Raw genomic sequence first — 24970 nt, 5'->3', positions numbered from 1 at the left:
CTCATGGCGCAGTTCTATGAACCAATACTCACATAGCGCGCGTCGCCATAACCAATCAGAGACGTTCCGCATCTTCTAGTGTTTGACCATTGATATTTTTATTCTTTTAGGAATTATAAGAAGGAATGTCCATATTGATATATAAGTATATATATTAAGCAATTAATGGAAGACATTTTGTACTGTTTTTATAACAAATTTGTTACGGATAAACAGAAATAATTTTTTGACAAATCTCTGTTTCTGATCCTTATAGTTTGGATCAACCAATCAAAAGACGCCAGCGATCTAATCAACCAATTGGCGACTCGGGCAATCGGATATGCTATTCCTCAGCTTTTACGAGTCCACCGTGAATCCGCGAAGGCTACGGAGCTCGGGGCGAACGGTTGCCTAGGTACCGCGAGCGAGTGAGTGTGTTTGGCGTAAACAAAGCTGGTTTGTGTCAGCAGCTGGGGCTCCACGCATCTCTGTCAATCTCGTCACCCGACCGATTTCCGTGCAAAATGACGTCGCTCGATCTGCGACAGCAGAAGCTGGAACAACAGGTGCGACCCTTGAGTGTAGCGAATAAGCCGACACGTTTACCTTTCACACGGCAAACCTCGTCTTCCTCGGAGTGCGTAACCTTGTGACTCTGTCATACGGTGTGGCGATTCGTTTAACTTGAAGATTGTCAAGATTTGCAATCTTGAAAAGATATCAATTTATGAAAAATTCAAGAGGGACTATCCTCTTACGGTGTATTTGATAAATACGCATAGCAGTCGAAACATTGAAATCCTGGTTACAACTCTCGATATTACTGAATGAATAATTAATGAATGTTTGAGCTTCGATGATATATTACAGCTAATAATAGGTAGCTTTAGTCGTTTGAATTATTTGTTTGTAGGGCAAGGTCACGTATTAATAAAGGTGATACTGTGTAGTTACTTTATTCATTGTTTAAAAGTCTTATTTGTAAAAGTCTTATACTTTAATTAAATAAAAAACATTTAATAGACTTAAGGTTTGATTAAAATTTTAGTATTATTATATTATGAATGAGATAATTTGTATGAAGTTTATGATCATGAGTTTACAAATGAATTTGTTATTCAATTTTTTTAAAATTAAAATAGTAGCGCTTTGTCTACAGACTTCAATTTGTACATATTATTGTATATATTGTATATATTCAATACTTTTTATATTGTCATAATTTATTTGCATTGTATGTTAATCAATATAGAGGCAACTGATTGCGCAGAAGATGAAGCAGAAAAGACAGACTGGTGCTAGTGGAATGGTACAGGCATCTAATGTGTCCAGTGCACAGCTCACGAGTCATTCCAATAAATGGATGACTCCAAACAAGGAACTTCATGGTACTATGCACAAATAAAATGATTCCATAATTGCCAATAAATAAGACCATTGTAGCTAAACATATTATATCAAAAAATTTTTATAATATCTTATAATATTTATAAATGTATAATGTACAGAGTATTTGAATATAGGAGAAAGTTTAAATAGTGAGTTTAGATAATAAAATAAGATAAAAATTTAGAATAAGAAATTACAATTAAGCCTTTCTTTTTTAATTATAAATGTTTAAATATTTACTTAAAAAGTGTTAAAGCATATGAATATTTAAACATTTATAATTAATGAAACCTTAATCACAATTTTTTTATTCTTGATTTTTGTCTTACTTTATCATCCACAATTATTTCTTAAATTTTCTCTCTTATTGCTGAATATTATGCATAATAATGTTATATATTGTAAAATGTTTATATAATATATTTATTTATAATGTTATAAGAATGTTATAAGAATACCTAATAAAGATATTTCAATATATTTGCAGCATATGACGGCCCATTACAATATGCTATGTTTCAAACAAATACAGATGTGGGTTCTTATGCAGAAAGAAAAAACAGTGAGGGAACAATTAATGGTAAATTTATTATTAGATTAATTAACAATGAAATATATATATTACTATAAAAAACTAACATCTTATATCATTTGTCAAGTCTGTTGGTGTTTAGATGTCAGACTTTATCACTAATAATTCGTATTATTTTTTTATTTTAATTTAACATATAATAGCAACAGTGGTCAACGATAGAAGCTTATATGAAGGTTCTCAAAATACTGATTGTGCCGATGAGGAATCGTCACCCATAGATTTGCATTCACCTTCAGAATCTTTACCATGTTCCTCACCGCTTCGAGTAGCCCCTTCAGAAGGAGTTAACACTCTTATTAATAGAGATAACAACTCTTCCGTATGTATTACATGTACAAATATACTTTGTAACTGTTTTATTTATAACATATAAGTGTTAGAAAATAATTGTTGAATAATTTTTATGGTTTTGTAGAGTCCAGAATTAGAAGGCAATGTAGAGGGTAATATTGAGCAATTTGTGTTACAACCAGCAAATAAAAAAATGTATTACAAATGCCGAATAACACGCGATCGAAAGGGCATGGACCGCGGTCTTTATCCGACTTATTTTCTACATCTAGAACGTGATTATGGGAAGAAGGTACATTTTCCGTTTTGTTTATTTTAATAGTTCTATATGTTGATTGTATTTGCAGATTTTTCTGTTGGCTGGCCGAAAAAGAAAAAAAAGCGCAACAAGCAATTACCTGATTTCGACCGATCCTACAGATCTCTCAAGGGGAGGGGAATCTTACGTCGGTAAACTCCGATCGAATCTTCTGGGAACACAATTCACAATTTATGACAATGGATATTCGTTGATGAAAGACGATAAGCGCGACGAACGTTTCAATCCACGACAGGAACTGGCCGCGGTGGTATACGATACGAATGTTTTAGGTTTTAAAGGCCCACGTAAAATGACAGTTATTATACCGGGTATGACGCCCGATCAGAAGCGAGTGGAGATATGTCCGCGGGTTGAATCTGAAACATTGCTTGGTAATTGTATTAATATTAACATAACGTACAAGATAAGGTCAAAATAGACAAAATATAGAATTGCGTGTCAAAAATATCTGGTGAAAAACATATCTTTTATGTATATCAAAGTTTAAAATTATATAATTATAATAAAATTACTAATGAAAACTATGATAATAAAATAATGCTTGAAGTTGTAGTAGCAGATGAAACTAAATTAATATTTACATTAGAGCTATTTAAGTAATATATTTATAATAACAATTTAATCTTTTTTATGTTTCTAGAACGATGGAAATTAAAACAGATGGATAATCTGATAGAATTACATAACAAAACGCCCGTGTGGAACGATGAAACGCAGTCCTATGTGCTTAACTTTCATGGACGAGTAACTCAAGCATCTGTAAAAAATTTCCAAGTCGTTCATGACAGCGATGGTAAGACGAAATTGAATATTTGTTATATTTTACATACAATATATATCTTCGATTTTTCTTTGATTTATTTATTTTAAAAAGACTTGTTACTGGATTTTCATTAATTTCAGTGGATTACGTTGTGATGCAATTTGGACGTGTCGCAGAGGACGTTTTCACAATGGATTACAGATTTCCCCTTTGTACAGTCCAAGCATTCGCCATTGCTCTGAGCAGTTTTGACAGTAAATTGGCATGCGAATAACCAACGCGGCCATCGATCAAACTATCGGTTAAGTATATACTTGCCCACGAATTACTGTATCATTCTAAATCGTTAGCTTTCTAATGGACAATCAGTAGATTACCATTCTGAATATAGTATTCGACATATATTAAACAGTTTTATAAAATGAAATAAGACTTGCTCTAAATGTGTGTTCACTTTGATATTTCGTAACGAGTCTATTTCTATACTAAATGTGTTTATAATGCGGAACGACGATTTCAATATTATTAATATTATATATCGATATATAAAGGCGTTGAACTTGTAAAAAATCTCTCGATAGCGTTACATTTGAAATACGACACGATGTTTCAACTATTTTCATTATTCGAAGTTAATATCCGATGTAGAATAACTATTGCTGTTCATAAAAATGACGATATGTGAATTCCTTGGCCAGTAATTCAGAAAACTGATGAAACAGTATACATTTGTATGTTGAACATTTAAAATATTTTTATGAATAACACACACGCGCGCGCGCGTGTGTGTGTACACATGCATACATACATGCAGGTCATTTATAAATAAGTCATAAGTATGATCTAATTTTACCATGGACTTAGAGCATGGACTGCACCATCCCTATATTATTCATATACGAAATTAGGTTCAGAAAAAAAGTGAGAGCAATGGCCACCAATTAGCTCTGTCTTCGTTTTTTGACGACTAGAGAAAGACAGAATTGACCGACAATTCGTGCTGTCCTTCCACAGTTGGACTCACTTTCAATTCGTATTGCCCAGTCCATGCTTTATATCGATGCATTTTACAGTGCCTTGGTATAATATTTACTGTACTTAAAAAAAAAGTTGTCCCTTGTTATTTTCATTGAAGAAAATATCATTAAAAAAATCACTAACGCAAGAATATAAAATATATGTTTAAATGTTTTGTTGGATAATTCACATACATATTGGTTACATTTCTTTTGGCGCTTACATCGCTTGTAAGCATTATTTCTTCTTGTTTAATATTTGATGAACAACAAGGATGAAATGTGTGAAACACGTTGTGAGCGCCAAGAATAAAATGTGTGAAACACAGCCATCAAATAATTATGTGAAAACAAGCATTAAAGACTTATTTTTCACTTATTTTACAAAGTATTCCACTAAGTATTATTTTTTTAGTTTATATAATATGTAATAATAAGAGATATTAACAGTCCCTGATCGTAATAAGATTATGTAAAAGTGCAGACTATGCAACTCTTGTAACTTTATTTTGTCACATGGAGATGTGCAATTTTTACTATTACTAACAAAATTTGAATACTAGATATATGAAGCACGTAGCGGGCACAGAGTTAACCAGACATATATCGAGCACATCTTCAATCAAGTTTCTTCTAATAATAAATTCATTCAGGATAAAGAAATTTTGATATTTTGTATTAATATAACGTTATCAAATATTAATATATTTATTATTTTAATTATTTCGCGTCACACTTTGCATTATGCAGAAAGAATAATCAAGGGCTACTTCTATATTAAATTACAAACGCAACATTTTAAAGAATAATTCATGATGCAAGGTTAGTTAAGTATGTGTTCACATATTATTTATGTATTGTGTGTATTATTTAATAAGTTATATAAATATGTATATACATATGTAAAACAAAACAACCAAAGGATTTTACTGAAATTTTCACATACGATTCTTTGTAAGTAAATCAAGATGCTCAGATAATATCCAAGAAAGAGCTATTGTTTAATTACGCAAGTACTGATTATTATGGTAGTTTTTAATGTAGCAATGTTTGATGATTAATGAAACATATTTATTGCAATAATACTTTAAAAATAGGTACCTGTATTATATAGCGCTCGCGCAATAGTATCGTATTTATATCCATAATTTCTATCCTTTGTTATTTTTACATTATGAAATATTTTAACATTCCACTTCTCATAATTAGTTTGATTATATGCACTTTTTGTTCTATATTCTAATAATCCGTGAGCAAAGGACACCTTTATAATTACTATTATGTACTTTGTATGTTTGTATCACCATTACAAAAATGTTTCTATTTACATCTCTACATAATTAAATTAATCGGAAATATTTGTGTTGCGGAGACATTTTGCACTTTCGATTTAATGTTTATTTATTGATATAATCGAGGAGTATATATCTAGTCTTTTATTGTACCGGACAAATTTGGTACATCATGCGTAAAAAAAGCTGTAACAAGTTATTCATTCTTCTTTTATAAAGGCCATTGCACGTACATTTCTGTTATCGTTACCATAAAAAATGGAGCAATATGATTAATTTGATTGGTTATGGCTAATTTGAGCAATATGATTGGTCGAAATCTTACAGTTACGATTACGGAAATGGTATGTGCAATGGCTTTAAAAACATGTGAAAAGAAAAAAATCATGTACTTTTATAAAAAACGATGCATTAGTTTATCACGCGAAATTAAACAAAAGAATAATTCTAATCATATATTTATATATATTATTTATTAAATAATGAAAAGATGCTTTTAAATGAGACATACAAAACAAGACTTAACTTTATAGTTTTATAAAAACAAATGCATCGCGTTTAATTCGAATGAAATAGAAAGATGAAGGTATGAAGATACATAATAACATGTATATTATTTATTATTACAAGATTCATAAAAAAAGATAACATTAAATATTTCTAGTATTATTTGGACAGTAAAACTTGGTAGATTAGTGAGCGCATTTTCTTAGTTTTTGTATTTTCATGTATAAAAACTGTTTGTATTTCGATTAATACAATAAAGGCACTTAAGGTCTAGCACTTACTGATATAAATAAAAATTATGATACGACGATATCACTTATTCGTTTTATTATTTACAATAGGCATACACAACATTGTTTCAATTCTCATTCGCGAATAAAATTATTAACTTGCGTTATCTTTCTATAGAGAATAAATATTAATAACATAGGAGTTTTGAATATTTCTGCAATTTAATTGATAAGAATCTTATGAAATCTCATAATGAAAAAAAGTTATTTACATTAATATATAAACATTATTTTTAATATGTTTTACTGTGCTGTGTTGTAATTGACAATTTTTTAGAATATTTAAATCAATTTAGAAGTTTGCAAGTTTTTTTGGTAAATGACGAAGCAAAGCGTTTGAACACTGTTGTTTCTTGATTGTGCAGAATGTGGAGTCTACGTGAAGTCAAAGTGCAACTCCATATTTCAATAATCAGTTCAATAATTTTAATAATTATTAATGTATAAAAAACTATATAAAATGTATATGTATCTATATGCGATAAGATAATATGTGAAATCACAGAATATTTATATGCTTTTATTAATTTTTTTCTCGAAAATGCATCGAACTTATGTTCAGTATATGAGTATCTCAATGGTTGAACAGGTACTTGAATGCCTGATATAAATGTATAGCTTTTGAATAATTTCCTTATATACAGATGTATATAAATATCACTGTATCAACCTTTTATAATTTCTTTGTATCATGTAAGCGCGATATATTTCGGGTGATTTAAATAATTTTATGAAAAAAAAGCAAAAATACAATGGGACGGACAAAGATAAAAACTGAATTTTGGCTGCAAAGATGTGACACTCACAGTCTTTTGTTTTCGTGTGCATTATTTATAAATTGAACGATTGATGGACCGATTTATTATTTATCACTTAATAGAAAATATCTGAACGGCTTTTTTCCTATACCGCTGTTTTTTATATACAAAGATTTATTGCCATTGTTTGTATTGACTATTGTGTAAAAAAAATAACCCTTTTCTTCAGCTTTTTGTATAAAATACCGAACGGAAATCTCGATTTCTACATCATATAGAAATACAAACAACACCAATACGATCTGCATCTTGAAATCTTGGTTTTGGCAACGATAAAACATACGACTTAAATCTTATCTGCAAAATGTATCGTATTTTTTTATATATATTATTTAGCCATTAATGAACAAAATTCTTGAAGTATTTTACAAGTTTATAGAAAATATCATAAATATTGTCAAAGCTTACCAGCAAGACAATTATGCTTTAATCGAAAAAACTGCACATATATATTAAATAGTAATAATAACATGAGACAATATTTCACATTACTAATTGTACAAACTAAATTCAAACAAACACGCAAATATTAATAATAATAATCGTTACTTTTTATCATCCAACTTGGAAGCTCAATAATACTGAATTTTTATAAGCTTTGAGAAACTTTAGTGTTACTAATAATTATATGGAATTGAAAATTATTTCTGTTATTCCAATTGCCATATTGTTAAATATTTGTAAGTCTCTCTTTTTTGCACGTTTTACCGTTCAAGATTTCATGTGCATCCTTTTCTCAAGTCGGATTGAGCACTTTTCGCGCTCGGTCGAACAAATCTGGGAGCTGGTATACGCGACGCAGGTCTAGGAATTCCGCTTATCACAGCAGCTGGTTTGCTTCCGGCATTCCAATTGGTCGGCTGTCTCAATCGAGTCTTATTTTCAATTTTAGGCACTACTTGATTCGGATTCTACAAATCAACAGATTTAAATATATGTTACATATATTTGATGTATCGTTAATTTACTTGTAATTGTTCTAACAATAAGTAACAAAAACGTGTACAACTTGTACATCAAAGAAATTATGAATAAGTTTGATTAAATTATCGTGAAACATTGAAATTTCATTTTTGTAATGTAACAGAAAATTTACACAAAGTGATACATACCTCAGCCTTTTCAACCACTATAATTTCATCTTTAGTTTTTGTTATGTTACCTTCAGCATTTCCTTAACAAATACACATATATTTTATTTACTTAATTATTTTAAGTTAAATTGTTTTTATTATTGTACTTTAATTCTAAAAGAAATTATTTAATTTACCATCGTTGTTCAATGCGTGACTAGACCCAGTGGGACTGACAATTGGAGAACTACACTTCATACTTATGTCAGTATTTAGTAAATGCCTGTCACCCTCGCTGTGTTCTAAACCGTTTTTTAGAATTGGAGAAGGCAAACTCATTTTCGATTCGACCCACGTATTCTCTAGAACTTGTCTATATGGTTTAGACGCCGAATTCTGTTTTAAACCTGAAATGTGCAAATTTAGAATTAGTGATTTCTTAATGAAATGTTGAAATATGTTGAATTTATATTACTTTTATATTTTCTAGATAATAACTGTGTATGCGATCGTGACGCAGAGTTTTGCGCCTGCTTTTTATGCCAAAAATCTAGATTCAAATCCAATCAGAATCGGATTTCATTCGATAACTAGTTTCTCTAAAAAGGCAATAGCAAACTACTGAGAGTATATTGCCACAATCTTTCTATATAGATTGTAAAAAGCGTACGTCACCGAAAATATGAACGAGGGATTAATCTTCGCTTCCAACAAAGAGACTTTAAGAAAAATAACAAAAGAAAAATGTTAACTTGGTACTTACTCTCTTCCTGCATCCGCACCAGTTTATGCAGTTGCTCGATCGTTTGTTTGGTGCACGGATTGTGACCACTGCTGTCGGAGCACGTGCTGAGCCTGTCGTCCAGGTCGGGAGCGCTGTGAACGCTGTGAGTGCTCTCTATGCTCTCCGTCGAGCTGGCGATCGCGCTCTTCATTGGAAACTGATTATTCGTATTCACATTGGTTTCTGGCAACCGTTGTTCGGAGCCGCTCTTTATCTTGCCGTACGGATGTAGCTTGCTCGGCGGCTGCAACCTCTCTGCGACATTCTGGACGATATTGGGTTGTGACGAGCCCTTAATGTATCCTACGCCGGATATGCCCGCACGCAATCCACCAGCGCCGGCGCTCTTCATCGAACCTGATACAAGATTGGGATTGGACTTCTGCAGAAACTGCGGTAATTTCGACAACGCCTTTGGGATGTTCCTCTTTTGCTGCGTTTTCAAAAAATGAGGCTTGCAAAACGTGCTATCCATATTCGGACGCGTGTTCTCACCGACGGTATTCGAGTCGGTTCTTTCGACAGGATAACTCTTTTTGGTGAAAGTATAAAATTTACGTTGGTCCACTGGCAATTCCTTTTGAGCGATTATAGCCACTTTGTTCTGACTTGCACACTGATTCGCCTGATTAAGCGTTGTCATCTTTTTGTACGTGTGGTATCTGTTCGTGGGAAGAATGTCAGTCTCAATCTCGTTACCAGTTACGTGAGTTATAGTATTCTCCTTGGTATCTCTCAAGCCGGGATGCTGTTCGCCGGCGATATCGTACGTGGAGTCCAGCTTTCCGCTTCGTTGAATTTCCGCCAACAGCTCTCGCCTCAATGACATGGGAGCTTTCAGCGACATGAGATACGCTGTGGGCTGCGACTTTGTAGTGAATCTCGATGTTGCATCCAATAGATTTGGATTCATCGGCGTAGATTGATAGCCAGGCACTTGAAAAGATATATCTAGAGCATTGTCTCGCGCTCCATATGTCTCACGAGTGAGAGGCACAGTGAATTCCGTTTCATCAGATAAAATGTTACACGTTACGTCTAAATCCGCTTTGTTTGCGTGCATCGTAGGTACGTACGTATCGCTAATCAATATAGGTGAATTCGGTCTTTCAACGTCTTTCGCGCCGGAGGACAGATATGTGGTGTCTAATGACTTAACGCCATTACTCCCTACATTTTGTGATTGCACGTAGATAGCATTAGGCTCGGCTACAAAAGTGGAAGACAAAGAAGTGATTGACTTCTCTTTGTCAAGACTCGATCTCGACACTGACATTCCAGCGGCAGTTCCAGTGTTGTACGTCTCATTCAAGTCTTTATCCAATTGCAAAAATTCTTTATTGGTGTTACATATTTGAGTACCTTCAATATAATTTATCTCATCTAGAACAATACTATTGTCAGCATTTTGCATCACGAATGTTTCATTGATATTTGAGTCATCTTCCGTGCTATTTTGAGCGATGTTCTCATTATTAATTACTGATGTGTTATTTTTAATAAATGTAAACTCGTTTGCAGATGCAATAACGGACGTGTACAAAACAGAGGGTTGCGACACGTTCATCAGATCGTTTATCAACTCGGGTTCGCCTAGATTGATAAATGAATCTATTCCTTTAGACTGCGACATGTTCTCGAAGGCTTCCATGCTTTTCTGCCCTGACGTTACCAAGTTTTCATCGTATAAGATGTTCATAGCCGTGCTAATGGATGGCTTCAAGATTGGTGGCACAGATTCATTATCTCTAATTATTGCAGATAAACCCTTTTCCTCCTGCGCAATGACACAACATATCAAATAAATAAATACTATATTATACATTTTAATTAATATAATTCTCAACTTTATTCTAAAAAACAAGTTTTTTACTAGAGTTCAGAATATTTTGAATTAAATTGAAACTGATGGACTTATAATAGATTTGTGAATATTTGAACTTATGATAAACTTAAAAACTTATTTGAAATATGTTAATTTAATTCAAGTTACTTGTTTGAAATAACTGTATTCAAAAACTATTATCAAGAAATTATTTTAATAATTATTTTCTTAGCACTAGAATATTTTTCTACATGTATAATAAAAATATAAGAGAGGTGAATAACTTACATTTTCAATAAGCGTAATATCTTTTGTATCTTGCAGCTTTCGTACATCTGTCATCATGGGAGGTGATAGTCCTTCGAAAATTGATTCAAAGCTCATCCGAGCTGATCGTTTCTTAGGTCTCGTGAATGTTCTCGTGTCAATGCATTTTTTGGTATCTAGATACATATTATATTTAGTATCAATATTAAGCAATATTTGAATTATAAGATTAAAAGTCACACTGGAAATATTTATCAGATAAACTAATATGTTATTATTGTTATGCTTTGTACTTTGAACATTCAATTCTGGTTCTGTCCTCAGCCAGGCATATAAATCCTGGATTGGAGATTCAATCGCCCATTGTGGAAGCACATACAACCTAAAAAGGAATAAACAAAATCCATTTACTCTTACAGCCCGAATTTCTTTTTCTATGTTTCTATGTTTTTTAAAAATCAATTTAGTTACTAAGTTAATTCATTAAAGTGCAATAAAAGGATATTTGATATTTAATTAAAAATAATCCTTATTTGATTATAGATGGATCATTGTGCTCATATTTCTTATGTAATTTTATATAAATTTTCAAATTCGTCAAATTATGGATCAAATAAATTTTTTATTCTTGAAACACAGTTCTAAGTTAAAATAGTAAAATTAGTAATATCATAATATTAGTTTGATAATCAATTTAATAATGATAAAACATCTATTATGATAATAATATGATAATAAGTAAGAAGCTCCTTCCTCCAAATACTGTAAATAATTTATTGTAAAAAATAATAATTAGCTAGGGATTTTAATTGAATATCAATTTAATAATACTATCAATTTACTATTCTTGAAAAATTATTTGGTTATTTGCAGTTTGATTAACTTAAAAATACGTATAAAATTACACAAAAAAAAATCAGCATGATTGATCCTGCTATGACCAAATACAGTTCACTTTCAATTGTTTTTACCTTGGTCTATTTTTTCTATTATTTAATATTTAATTCATTATATATATATATATATATATATATATATATATCATTATATACAAATAGATTAAACAAATGGATAAAACATATACACATTTTATTTATCCTCTACATTTTCACATTAACTTACACACTAAGCCTAGTATATGTCAAGAGTATAGTGTATAGATAATTTTTTGACACATACAATTAAAATTGACTAATAAAAGAATAAAGTATACTAAATCATCTTTTTAAAAAATGTAGAAATCTAATCCAATTTAATTCAATCAAGTTACGCATTGACTTTTTCCTTTAAAATGTATACATAATAAAAAGATAAAAGTCAATTTAGACCTACTAGGATGTAGATATTGTTATTTTCTTCTAATGAACGACACATAATCTACAGAAAATGGTCAATTTCAAACTGCTACGATATACTGCTATCTATTATATTTATTATATTTTCATCATAATTTTTATTCCCCGTGTAAAAATCAAGGAAACAAAATTAAATGTACGTTTCGAGAAGATTCGGGGCTGATTAAAGAGTCACCGAGCGACGCTTACCAGTTGTCAGGGTCGTCGAGCTGCAGATCCGACAGATCGATGCAGTCGATCTCATCGTCGACGAAGAGAAGGCCGTGAGTGCAATATTCTGCGCGCGTGACACCTTCGTCCGGATCCGGGATGCCCGCTAACATATTTCGCGACCGAGTGTTATCAAGTCGCGTATATACGTAAGCACATATTTCTCACCGTTCCTGGGTGCTCGGTCTGCCCCTCCGAGGACGCGCGCGTGCGAAAATAGTTCAACGGGAGAGAAAGGGATGAAGGGAGGGAGGAGGAGTAGATTTAACTTGTGACGAGCTGGAGCAACCGCGGTGATGGCAACGGACCGGAAGAGAGAGATATACGATCACGGTCACCTGGATCTCGGGCCTCGTCGCGAAACATAACCACAACCAGCACAAATACCACAGCTGCAGTAAGGGGGCGAGACTGCGTAGCGAGTTATTATTTTCTGTGCGTGCTAACGTCACATAGCGCGCGCGGCGCGTGATCGAACGTGTCCCGCACGGACGAGGGAGGAGGGTGAAAATTCAAATTCCGATTTGTCCGAAGTCCCTACTGTCCCTAGGACACCGATAGTTTCCATGGAGCGCGACTTTTGGACCAATGGCGAGGTGCGCGAAAAAGAAGCGGCTCCGCACACTTTTTGTCCAGATTGATTGAGTTCTGAGCGATCTTCTAATTTTCGATATTTATTTTTAAAAACTTTGAAAATTAAAAATTTGAAAAATAAAATCAGTAAAAAAGATTTGCGTAATTTTTTGTAAATTTCTGAATCTTTTGTATTTTTTAATTGAATCCAATGTTTCGAATGTTTCGAACATCATCGAGCTTTCTTAGTATTATTATTTGATATTTTTAATTTTTATTTTATTACATTTTATTTTTTTATGTTAGAAATAATATATTAAAAAAGATATTTAGTATATTAAATAGTTTAATTGTTCTTTATAGTTATTAACATTTTCACTAATTAAATATAATATAAATTGAATGTTTGAGGGATTGGGGTTTAATACTAGTATAGTAGACTACATTTTTCTTTTCTTTTCCTATAACATGAGTTGCTTATACACAAAATATTTACAAATATTGGGAGCTTTCCAGCAAGTGACACAAAAATCGACACAGCAATATTTCTGTCTTTGTTTGATATTCAGTTAGAGACAAAGACAAAATTACTTTGTCTCTTGCTGGAAAAAGCTCCCATACAACATTCGATTTTCAGTAGAAACAAAACGCTACGCGGGGCAATCCGAATTCCGCGCTTCAAGTCGAGAAATCGCGATAGTTCGATACACGCGATTGATCGCGATCGCTTAACCGCCGCTCATCCCTCTCTTCGTGTCGCGCGCTTACCCGCGGTCCAACCGTCAAAGGAGGCAGCGACCGGTTCACCGTGGTCCGTTGTTCGTTCTATTCTTCTGTGGGTTCAGGTTTGGTTCTCACCTGTCTCTTGCGTGGATCCCGAGCTCCGTGATACGAAGGTACGATCCGACAAGCGGAATTTTCCCGGGCGCCGCGGGCCCTCCGCATCACGGTCGTCCGCGCGTACATGCACGACGTATCTCGCGCGCGTACTTTGTCCCCCGCGTTCCGTCCGTCCGGTTAGCATCGTCACGGTTTTCTCGACCCCGCGTCCGATCGAAGAATTTCGCCGGGACAGCCTTTTCGTTCCACGTGCACGTCGTCTCGTCGGAGGAGAGGTTCGTCCCCGGCGGAATTTTTCCTGCCGGAACGTAGCGAGTCTCTTCGCGGCCCCTCGTCCTCTCAATGTCATTCCGCGTGGCATCTCGCTCCTCGCTTCTCGTCGACTCGCGTCCAATCTGTTGATCCGATTGCTCTCGCTCTTCTCGCGACCGAGGCCCCAGAATATAACCTTCCGCTTGAACTCGGACGTTGCTTAGGTTTTAATGTTTTTGCGCGCGCGCGGACGAATCAATTTGATCGCACGGAGAATTCGAGCGTAATTTCTGACTTAACACGTGTCTCCGAGAATCATCGTGCGGCTCGCGATTCCGGGTCCCCCTCTTCCATCCTCGACCTGCTCCTCACGTACACACCGTTGCACTCAATCTCCAATGCCTTGCGTACTATAGAACAATATTAGCTATTGGGAATAAGAATTGAAATTTTTAAATTAGTTTTCTCATTAAACACTAAATAAATAAGTTATGTTGTATCTTGTACGATATCTTTGTTTTGCGTTTTATTTGTATATCTATTGTGTATTACATTTGTTTCATCAAAGAAACAGACTTTAAAATTTCTTATTCTCAATATCCAATATTTTTCTGTTGTATGCAGGGCCTAACTTTTCACGCAATCTAACCCCTTTGTACAGAAATCTTTGATACATAGAGCAATCTCAGTACAGACGCTATGCAAACATCACATTATACATCACATTGCACAGTCTTTTGTGTCTGGGAAATTTTAACACATTCCCTGAGTTTTTTATGAAATGATACTTTGTAGAGCTGAAGTCATCAAGACATTTTTCTTTTGGCATAAGCAAATCATTATTTTGTTTTTATTATAAGGATTTGAAACAAGATTTCTCTTTTCATTGCCATGCGTGACTACAAAGAATTTGTGTTACTTAGAGATAGTTTTTCCCTGTTCATTGTACATATGTGAAATAATTGAGCTATTTATACGCTTGCTCACTTGTTCGTTAAATTGCTTTGCAAAAATTGCGATTTATATACAAATACTATTCGAGACTAGTCGCTTGTCTTTCCCTTTTTTATTCACACATATCACTCTGTAAACACATTTTGAAAAATTCACAATTTTGTCCTGTGAATTTCTACTTTTTGAAAGACTTGAAGTCTTATAATTTCCTATAACATCTTGTTTATTCACATTTTTTAAAATAAACAACCATATCTTTTAGAGATGTTAATATATATGTAAGAAACTTTTCTACTATATAATAAGGAAAATGAACTTAGAAGTGTTATGTAGAACGTAGAAGTGTTATACCTAATGTAGAGAAACTAAGGTGTTTACAGAGTGATACCTGACAGTGTTCACTCGCATAAGTGTTAGCATTGCTTCAGTGAGTCGAGTTGAGTTTACCTTACATTATACAGCGAGATACATAAATTTTACACAAGACTCTCAGTCTACGTAAAATTCGAGCAGCTCGAGGCAGATTTGGCGATACCAAGGGGTTTTGCAGCCTCAAAATGGTTCAAGGCCTAAGAAAACACTAAGAGGCTCATTAGATTAATACTACTGGACAGTTAAAGAATAAATAGAATTGATAGCGTACGCATTTGAATTTGTAGTAATATGACAACCGATCCGGAACGCGCCGCCAATGCTAGCGGTTCAGAATCCATCGAAGACGAGCTTGCAGATAACCATCACAAAATTTTACGTAGCACTGAACTGTTAGCCGCTCTCCGAGATGGTATTACCGCACCAGGATTGGAGGAGGTATTGCAACATTATTTCCCATCCTCGCATTCAGCATATACCGCATATATGTTTATGTAAATTTGTGATATCTTGTTAAACACGCACCATTCTTTTACAGTGATACTGCAAAAATCTTTCTCTCGATCGCATGCTTTTCACCCGATATGCCTGTTTCCGCTTTTACTCTTAATCAATAATTTCTAATTTTGAATGATACATCTTACATGCCTCTGTTACGCATCTTGTCGAATATCGTTTATAGTTTGCTAATTTATATCAAATCTCACATATAAGTGTCTCATCGTCATGTATCATATGAAACATTAAAACATCGCGACTTGGGATCTCAGTAAACTTGTCGAGCTAAAAAAAAATCGAGCTTAATAAGGAATAGAGTAATTGAATGTCATATTTAAGTTTAGCGAGGTTTAACGATGCAATTGCAATTTTTTTTAGCAAATGCAGTCTCTTCCTACTTCCGTGAAACGCAGAGTCAAGGCATTGAAACAACTGCAACTCGTCACCACTAATATCGAGGCTAAATTTTACGAAGAAGTCCATGCCTTGGAATGTGAGTACTACAAAATGTGCGCGCCTCTGTACGAGAAGCGCAGTGAGATAATATCGGGCGCTTATGAGCCGACCGACGAGCAATGCGTTTGGGACAGCGACGAAGATGAAGAGGTGCTAAATAATTATATGAAGGACAAGGCAAAAATCGAAGAAACTACAGAGACAAAGAAGGATGAGTATGTTTATTTTTCAAAATTAATTAATGTATTTGTTTATATTAAAAAATTATGAAATATCAGTGTAATTTGTGCAATTGACTGCTGTAAATTAATTTGCGTAATAATGTGATTTTAGAACAGAGAACGAGGATGATACTAAAGGCATCCCAGATTTCTGGCTAACGATATTTAAGAATGTAAGTACACTATCCGATATGGTTCAGGAGCATGATGAACCGATCTTGAAGCATCTACATGATATTAAAGTAAAATTTCTGCGAGCGGATCCAATGGTAAGTTACGAAACAAATATGATTTAATAATTGGATCTCGGTTTGTGCGAGATCCCAAGTTGCACGCTAAATACTGTTGCATTCGTATTGTGCGAGACAATTCTTTCTGGTCAAATCTGGTTGACGTAAATGGTGCTCAGCGGTATTTCGCACAAACTTCCTGATTCTATTTAATAATTAAAAAAAAAGCTTGATTTAATTTAATGTTTTTTTTTTTTTTTTAGGGATTTGTCCTCGAGTTCTATTTCACGCCCAACGAATATTTCTCTAATTCAGTACTCACTAAAGAATACATCATGAAATGTACTCCAGATAAGAATGATCCCTTCAGTTTCGAAGGACCAGAGATATACAGATGCAAAGTAAAGTTTTGGTTTGATCAAATTAATTCTTTCGTAATTACGATACTAATTACAATACTAAAAGCGAGAATTTTTTCGTAGGGGTGCGTGATTGATTGGAAGAAAGGTAAAAACGTTACCATAAAGACTATTAAGAAAAATCAAAAGCATAAATCTCGAGGATCCATGCGTACTGTAACGAAAACAGTTCAAAACGATTCCTTCTTTAATTTCTTCACTCCACCAATTGGTAATTATTTCACGTTTTATTTTTAGTAAATCTTTTAATTCTCTATGCATAGCGAGTTTTTGGGTCGCTTGAACCTCGTAGTCCATTGCGCAACATGTTACACTAATACGTCGTCCTAATATAAAATTAAAAGTCAATTTATTTCTATAATTTAATTTTGGTGCAAACGCTTTCAGTGCCAGAAGACTCGGAAGCCGATATGGATGATGAGACTCAAGCTCTACTAACCAGCGATTTCGAATTAGGCCATTACATTAGAGAACGCATAGTTCCGAGAGCTGTACTCTACTACACAGGTAACATCCATTGCATGGCGAATCAATGTTAAATATTACAATTTTCACAAATATAAACGAATGTGCATATAATACGACACAATATTTTTATTTAAAAAATAAACTAAACTTACGACATATTCATATTCCTTACGATTTAATTCCAGGCGAAGGTTTAGATGATGAAGACGAGGATTATGAGGATGAGGATGATGGGGATGACGATGAAGATGAGGAGGATGAGGAAGAAGAGGCCTCCTCACCCATTAATGCGCCTCCAGGTGGGAAACAAGGCGATGATACCAATGAGTGTAAACAACAGTAGAATTATATTAATTGTGACGTAAAAAGCAAAAAAAGAAATCAATCGTTCGTGCGTTACAGTATGCGACAACACACTAACGACACCTCTGACCGATAACTGCCTAGATAATCCTGCACCTTGCGGCTCCAAATGTAATCCCTATTCCTATTCTTATCAATCATCTAATCATATCATATCTCCTATTACAGATCAAGCATAGAACTCTTCAACATACCAGTGATACAAAAAAATATTATAAAAAAGAAATTTATGCGTACCACACCTTCCCTATACTCGCCGTTGACGATGAGTAGAATGTGCGCCTCATTATACCTGTGCTATAAGATCTAATTATAAGTATATGATAATTGCTCTTGCTCTCGAACACTAATTATTGTCAATTTTTAATTGCTTCATTTTATACTACTTGTTACGTTTATACGCGCTGACAGAGTGGTTGTTTGAATTTTTTTCCGAGAAAACGCACGTTGCTCTATGAATAAATTTTTGGGTACTGTTGAAGCATTTTTAATACAAAAGTGGAGAAAAAAAAATTGTTAGTGTTTCATTCTTCCTCTTTATTCCTTCATAAAATGTCCTTCGAAGATTCGTAAAAAAAAAAAAACGAATTATTGATATTATTTACAATTGTGTCATATCAGTCATGCTTTCGTCTATAAATTTGCTATACGGAAATGTTCGATACAACGATTTTGTATTATGTTGAAATACGGCACCGAATATTGTGTTACAGAACGCACTATGTCCGATATATATATATATATATGAAAATACAATATAAACATTTGGATATATCACGTTTTTCAACTTTCGAATATCACTAGAAAAAATCTTGGTAGATAAAATCTTAATTTAAAATCAGATTTTTTTTCTAAAAGAAAACGCTTTTCAGAATTTTGTTTTATCATTACGAAATACCTTCCAAGGTTTAATAACACTTTCATGTTATTTGGTATTTTCGATGTATACGTGCATATTGTATGCGAGGAAGCTGCAACAATTTTTATTTTGCATTTAGGCCTATCATAGAAGCCATTTATACTTTTCAGTTCATCGGCAATTAATCTCCAAGTAAAATTATAATATTCATGCCACGTCACGGCTGACGTTAATTAAACTGTGGAGCAAATAATAATTTACAATTATCATAGAGTTAAATATGTAAACATGTAACGGCATATGATTCCATATTTTTTTATCTGTATTTAAATTTTTCGTATGAACATACTTTCGTGCATTTAGATTAGATTTGATGAACACTTAGGTATTTTGTGTTATGTTGAAATGCGGAAATTAGGCTGTGCAATATTACACGGTCAATAACAATCGAAAATGTAAGTCAAAATGAATGTATTATTGCTATAAGTTACATTCATGCATTATGAACAATTGGATGTAAAAAATAAGGAGCACGTACGTTCTTGATTCAAAAACGATTCATGCTACAAGAAAGAATTGACAATGCAATCTTGCACAACGTATAATCTAATATTTTTGTATATAAAGTAATACAGGGATATAATATATATATATATATAAAAGATATCTTACTTCTAACAAAACAAACTACGCATTTGATATTATGGTACCTAGAATTGTTGTAAATAAATAACTGTACAAGGACTGAAAAATTGATCGAAATAATTGCAAATTAATTTCACGGAAATATCTCAAATAAGTCGTTTTTATCGTTAATCGGTATATGTGCATGTGTATGTGTGCACTTATAGTAAAACGATAATAACTATAAAATCGCTTTGCTTACATTTCTTATTATTTGGAGCGGTTTACTTTGCAATCAAATTTTTAGCCGTTTGCATGTATCGCGGCAAAAGCGTTTGTTGTTTTAGCAATTCTTTAAAAAAGTACTTATAAAAATACAATTTCTAGATAATGTATTATATCTTTCTCTCCCTTTCTTTCTTTAGAGCTTCATATTGATATAATGAAAAAACTCTAAAATTTTCGATAGGCCGTAAAGGCGATGACGCAAGACAATGAAGGTGGGAGAAATAAGTCACATAATTTTGCTCTCGCAAAATGTATTGACCGGACACTGCAACAAGCTATCAGAAAGAAATAAACATTACGCCTATTTTAGAATAGCAGTCTTGTCCTGATCCCCTCCTTCATGTTTAATATACATAGGACTGTTATGGGAGGTTCGTTATTTAATTACCAATTCAAACACAGAAAAAAAGTTATTTTAATCTGTGTTTGTCTGACAATATTCTTTACTAGGCGCTTTCCTCTTCATCTTCATCCTCGCACGATATCGCCTCGGTATTACGAGGCAACAGCATAGATACATGACTGTACCTAAGAAAAGATTGTTTTAAAATTTTTGAACATTCTATTATCTATATGTAAAATGAAATTCTCTGTAAGAACACAATAAAATAAGAAAAAAATATGTTACTGTTCACGCATTTAATAAGTTGCACTATTACATATTAAGTAAGCTATTTTATTATACTATTGTCTCAATGTTTGTTAAACAATATTTTTACTTACTTGCTGTTTCTGTACTTCTCCTGTATTGCTGTTTGCTGCATGTTAGGAGCATTGGAGAAGGTTCTGCTCAAGTATGCAATACATTCTTTAAGAGTCTTCAAATCGTATCCAGTTGAAAGTTCCAATTCGTGTGGCCAAATCTCTTCCTGCAATGTATGTCGCGCTAGTGCTACCGCGGATGCAGCTAAATGACTGGGCAAATATTGTAAATATGGGTCCCCTTCGAGCATCGATAATTCGCACAAATACTAAAATATCACAAAATCATATTAAAAATACAATAAGAGAACAATTTTAAAAAACTTCGAAAGTTTTGGCATTTAAAAATTCAGATTATGTGCATTAAAACTTACCATTGCTAGAAATCTGACTTTATCCGACAAATTGTTGCTGATACAGTATTCCGTGAGAAATGTGAAATGCGTCGGTACAGTTAAATCGAACGATAAAACCCTCAATATCAAATTTTCCATTTTTATCACTTGTGTCTTTGAATACGTATCATCTGTGATATATACAAATTCTCCTACATCGGGCGGATAAATCTCTTCGTATTTCCTAGTAAAGATATATACGTTTTCATCTCGAGAATCAAAGTATCGAATAATTTATTCTTACAATTTATTTTTAGTTTAAGATTTATTTTGTTAGAGATTTCTCTCTAAGTGATTGTCATTTAAAATATACTTACGCTGCAATAAACATAGCGGCAGTCCCAACGAGTTGTAACTTCGATCTTACAACGCTCATGTACGATAAAAAACGATCGATATACGAGATGGACAAGTACAACGTTTCGTCTTGCAATCGATATTCCTCAGCTACCTCTACTAGCCAATCTATCAATATAGATCTCATTGAATATGTAATATCAGGTTGTTTCTTCATATAACCAGGCTTTGGTCTATGTAGAGTCTGAAAAGAACAAATTTAGTATTGCAATAAACAAAAGAAGCTTCTGAGAGATTTCTTTCTTCAGATACTAGACAACATTACTTTTTTCACAATATAAAACATTTAATCTAAATCTAATTAAAAATTACTTAATTTAAATTTAAAAAATATTTAAGCAATATTAATTTATATACCCTTATCGTTTAAATCTTTAATATTAATTTAATTAAATTTTGTTAACTTTTACTAAATTTATTTTCATTGTTATACTTCATTAATCTATTTAATCTATATAAATTAATATAAAATAAAAACAAGAAATTATATACCTCTGATATTCGTAAATAATTGTATATATCAGCCCTGTATTCATCTATATCAAAGAAATTGGTTCTCAATTCTTTATTACATTCCCTTCTGGTTCTATATTCCTCGTTGGAAGAACTGCTATATGTGAGTGACTTCTCCATTGACATTCCAATGGACATAGGACTATCTTTCGACAAGACATCCTGCTTAATTTGACAGGTCTCTTCAATCTTGCTATGATATACATAAGTAGAAGTACTATCCGCGGTACATATTTCTAATCTCGGCTGTTCTCTATCCACAGCCTTTACTGTTATTTCTTGCACAGCTTTAATGTCTTTCTTCTCCTTTGAGGTTCTAAGTGCGACAGATGTCTCTTCCTCCAACTTATCCTCATAAATCCTGAAGGTGGGCTCCTCCTTCTTATAAAAGTCTTCCTCGTAAATTTTAAAAGACTCGGATTGCGTGGGCACAAATGGTTTGGCTTTGATATATTTCTCATCTTTGTAGATCTCCTGCTAAAAGAAAAAGAGAGTTTTATGATACATACCAGTTTTAAATATCTACAACTTTATATCGAATTATAACAATAATAAATGTTATATTTGAATCATTTAGCAATAATAAATGTTGAATGCAATACTCAACTCCAGAATAATAAACTATATGATAAATTAAGTTACAATACGCGAAAGGAGGTTAATTTAATCTTAGCAACCGGTAAAGAGAAATCCGCCGAAAATAATTTCTCTAAAGTTTTGCATCTTAGAAATCTCTATTTAATTTTCGATATAAAACACAATATATCTCAATTTATCGCAACCGTATTGAATTTAAAAGAATTTAGAGCGAAAACGACAAACCGCGTGTCGCGATATTGACCGCCGTTTTCGAGGGCAAAGCGCGGAACGAGAACGGAAAAATGGTTCTACATACAGGCTTCGTCCCGTTCCGTGGGCAATTGTTGTGCAGGACACCGAGGACGGCGCGCTTCGTCTGATGTAGCACTTGTGTCTGCGTGCTGACACAGGCAGCAGCTGCGGTGGCAGTGACGGTGGCGAGGTTTTCTTTGCCGCGATCGCGTAGATCGGCGACGACGCGGTTTTCCTGATCCTCCTGATGTATCCTGATCGTAGCCATTATCGTCGTAGCTTTCGACGATTACTCCTCGCAACTGACGGACGGAAGGAAGGACTCGAGACAACGTCGTGCGTAACCTGGCCTCTAGATCCCGCGAGACTCCACTGCAACCGGGACGGAACACCCGGTCAAGAATGAAAAAGAATTGCTCTTGCCGACGAATAATGGCGAGCAAGCGCGTATATACCCGTCCCGGTTTCTCCGCGTGCCGCGACGAAACGTTAATGCCCGTTCGTTCTTTAAAGCCGGTTGGGCATGACAGGAATTGCGGGAAATCGGGTGCACTCGGCAACCAACGGCTGCCACGGTTGCCGTTTGATTTCAAACAAACGTAACACCAACAGCTGGCGGGACGTTATGGGGAGCGTTGTGCGAAATCGACCAATGACGAGCGTGGGAAATGCCAGGGCCAATCGCCGTTCTCACCTACTCTAACTGCGCGTTCGCAAACGCATCTTATCAGGATGTTCATGCGTGCTTGATTTTAAATAAAATTTTAAGACCACAAGGGCTCGATTCTTGAATTTATTCGCAAGAAAAACGTACACGCAAATACCCATTCTAATAGAAAAATTGCAAGTTTATTGGTTAAAAGCCATACGGTAACCAATAAATTTCCAATTTTTATGTAAAAACAGAATTTGCGAATACGTTTCTCTTGCGAATGAATTTAAAGATTTGTTTTTTATTCCTGCACTGCTGCACTGATGCAATAATAGCGTTTTCTACTGGGAAAACTAGTGCAACACTGGTGCGCACTGAGTGCAATTTTATTGTTCCGCTGTAAAAATCAGTTCACATATTTTCAGTGTTTAATATACTACCAGAGAGAAACCTGAGAGCGGCCACCGCGGCTTTTTTCATGCGACCAATATTTGACTAGCATCAGCGCCAAACGTGGATGTAAAGTCTGTTTTACATTAATCGCAAGCAGCTAGTTGCGACTTGCGACATCCAATAGGCGCTTAGTTTCTAGTTAAAGCTCGACATTTATTGGGTGTTGCAAATTACAACTGGCGACTGCAATTAATGTAGAACGGGCTTTACATCCACGTTTGGCGCTGATGCTAGTCAAATATCGGTCGCACGAAAAAGGCCGCGGTGGCCACTCTCAGGTTCCTCTCTGATACTACTGACAAAATTGATGCAAAAAAATTGCACCAAGTGCAACTTTTGCTCCACCATCTTTCCAGATGGTGGAAGGTGCCAGTGTATATAAATTAAATAGATGTTATGTTCGTGCTTTAAGGTATTACATTAAAGTATATGTTATTACATTATTTTAGTAAACTTTATAACAATAAAATTGTTTAATTTTTAAACCTGTCTAATGATGTGTTCCACTGAACTACACTAAACCTGCACTATTATTGCGCTAGTGGAGTTTTCATCGAAATCTACCGCAGCGTTGGTGCTGCACCAGTTTTCCCAGTAGAAAACGCTATAAGATAGACTAATGCCTAATTTCTTCACTTCCCGATAAAGTTATCCGGAGAATAAATCTCAAGTTTAACCAATTACGTGCATGGATCTGGGGCTCGATTCTTGAATTCATTCGCAAGAGAAACGTATTCGCAAATTCTGTTCTTACAGAAAAGTTGGAAATTTATTGGCTATCGCATGGCTTTTAACCAATAAACTTGCAACTTTTCTGTTAGAGCGGGTATTTGCGCATACGTTTTCTTGCGAATGAATTCAAGAATCGAGC

At 34.0% G+C, this 24970-nt stretch overlaps 4 protein-coding genes across 9 annotated transcripts; 2 read left to right on the top strand and 2 right to left on the bottom strand.

The window, feature by feature from the left end:
* The first annotated feature begins 129 nt into the window (after nt 1–129).
* On the top strand, nt 130–6433 carry LOC105828683 (protein king tubby). The gene is made up of 8 exons (XM_012667154.3): nt 130–548; nt 1235–1370; nt 1859–1951; nt 2107–2285; nt 2382–2549; nt 2605–2950; nt 3220–3372; nt 3483–6433. The coding sequence occupies exons 1-8, from the start codon at nt 507–509 to the stop codon at nt 3614–3616; spliced, it is 1251 nt and encodes a 416-aa protein (XP_012522608.1). The 5' UTR covers nt 130–506; the 3' UTR covers nt 3617–6433.
* Nucleotides 6434–6467: 34 nt separating this feature from the next.
* On the bottom strand, nt 6468–12892 carry LOC105828682. Its single transcript, XM_012667153.3, has 7 exons — nt 12759–12892; nt 11508–11596; nt 11236–11390; nt 9102–10899; nt 8536–8745; nt 8378–8439; nt 6468–8176 (listed from the first exon to the last, which is right to left on the bottom strand). The coding sequence occupies exons 1-7, from the start codon at nt 12890–12892 to the stop codon at nt 7985–7987; spliced, it is 2640 nt and encodes an 879-aa protein (XP_012522607.1). The 3' UTR covers nt 6468–7984.
* Nucleotides 12893–13820: 928 nt separating this feature from the next.
* Nucleotides 13821–18938, top strand: LOC105828678 (nucleosome assembly protein 1-like 1). 5 transcript variants are annotated; one of them, XM_012667145.3, is made up of 8 exons: nt 14093–14248; nt 16058–16208; nt 16647–16939; nt 17058–17214; nt 17439–17576; nt 17658–17805; nt 17982–18101; nt 18248–18938. In XM_012667145.3, the coding sequence occupies exons 2-8, from the start codon at nt 16062–16064 to the stop codon at nt 18403–18405; spliced, it is 1161 nt and encodes a 386-aa protein (XP_012522599.1). In that variant the 5' UTR covers nt 14093–14248; nt 16058–16061; the 3' UTR covers nt 18406–18938. The 5 variants fall into 5 exon arrangements, with proteins under 5 accessions (XP_012522602.1, XP_012522599.1, XP_012522603.1 ...); XM_012667146.3 differs by having other exon boundaries at nt 14111–14197; XM_036293768.1 differs by lacking the exon at nt 14093–14248 and having other exon boundaries at nt 18248–18361; nt 18594–18938.
* Nucleotides 18939–20073: 1135 nt separating this feature from the next.
* On the bottom strand, nt 20074–23622 carry LOC105828676 (cyclin-A2). 2 transcript variants are annotated; one of them, XM_012667143.3, is made up of 6 exons: nt 23059–23622; nt 22143–22640; nt 21611–21834; nt 21273–21477; nt 20920–21167; nt 20074–20724 (listed from the first exon to the last, which is right to left on the bottom strand). In XM_012667143.3, exons 1-6 carry the CDS (start codon nt 23260–23262, stop codon nt 20643–20645), a joined length of 1461 nt encoding a protein of 486 aa, XP_012522597.1. In that variant the 5' UTR covers nt 23263–23622; the 3' UTR covers nt 20074–20642. The 2 variants fall into 2 exon arrangements, with proteins under 2 accessions (XP_012522597.1, XP_012522598.1); XM_012667144.3 differs by having other exon boundaries at nt 22143–22637.
* Between the last annotated feature and the right edge of the window lie 1348 nt (nt 23623–24970).

The sequence above is a fragment of the Monomorium pharaonis genome, chromosome 11 (assembly GCF_013373865.1).
Source record: "Monomorium pharaonis isolate MP-MQ-018 chromosome 11, ASM1337386v2, whole genome shotgun sequence".
In the NCBI taxonomy this organism is placed as follows: Eukaryota; Metazoa; Arthropoda; class Insecta; order Hymenoptera; family Formicidae; genus Monomorium; species Monomorium pharaonis.
The sequence above is the reverse complement of the archived record's forward strand: the minus strand, read 5'-3'. Positions and strand labels throughout refer to the sequence as shown.

Coding starts and splice junctions, on each gene's coding strand:
- LOC105828678 (XM_012667145.3), top strand. CDS start 16,062: ATGACAACCGATCCGGAACGCGCCGCCAATGCTAGCGGTTCAGAATCC. Junction 16,940..17,057: donor ACAGAGACAAAGAAGGATGA/GTATGTTTATTT, acceptor ATGTGATTTTAG/AACAGAGAACGAGGATGATA. Junction 18,102..18,247: donor AGCTGTACTCTACTACACAG/GTAACATCCATT, acceptor ATTTAATTCCAG/GCGAAGGTTTAGATGATGAA.
- LOC105828682 (XM_012667153.3), bottom strand. CDS start 12,892: ATGTTAGCGGGCATCCCGGATCCGGACGAAGGTGTCACGCGCGCAGAA. Junction 11,597..12,758: donor CTCGACGACCCTGACAACTG/GTAAGCGTCGCT, acceptor ATTCCTTTTTAG/GTTGTATGTGCTTCCACAAT. Junction 11,391..11,507: donor ACCAGAATTGAATGTTCAAA/GTACAAAGCATA, acceptor ATATGTATCTAG/ATACCAAAAAATGCATTGAC.
- LOC105828683 (XM_012667154.3), top strand. CDS start 507: ATGACGTCGCTCGATCTGCGACAGCAGAAGCTGGAACAACAG. Junction 1,371..1,858: donor TCCAAACAAGGAACTTCATG/GTACTATGCACA, acceptor ATATATTTGCAG/CATATGACGGCCCATTACAA. Junction 2,286..2,381: donor ATAGAGATAACAACTCTTCC/GTATGTATTACA, acceptor ATGGTTTTGTAG/AGTCCAGAATTAGAAGGCAA.
- LOC105828676 (XM_012667143.3), bottom strand. CDS start 23,262: ATGGCTACGATCAGGATACATCAGGAGGATCAGGAAAACCGCGTCGTC. Junction 22,641..23,058: donor CACGGAACGGGACGAAGCCT/GTATGTAGAACC, acceptor TTTTTCTTTTAG/CAGGAGATCTACAAAGATGA. Junction 21,478..21,610: donor GCCGCTATGTTTATTGCAGC/GTAAGTATATTT, acceptor TATCTTTACTAG/GAAATACGAAGAGATTTATC.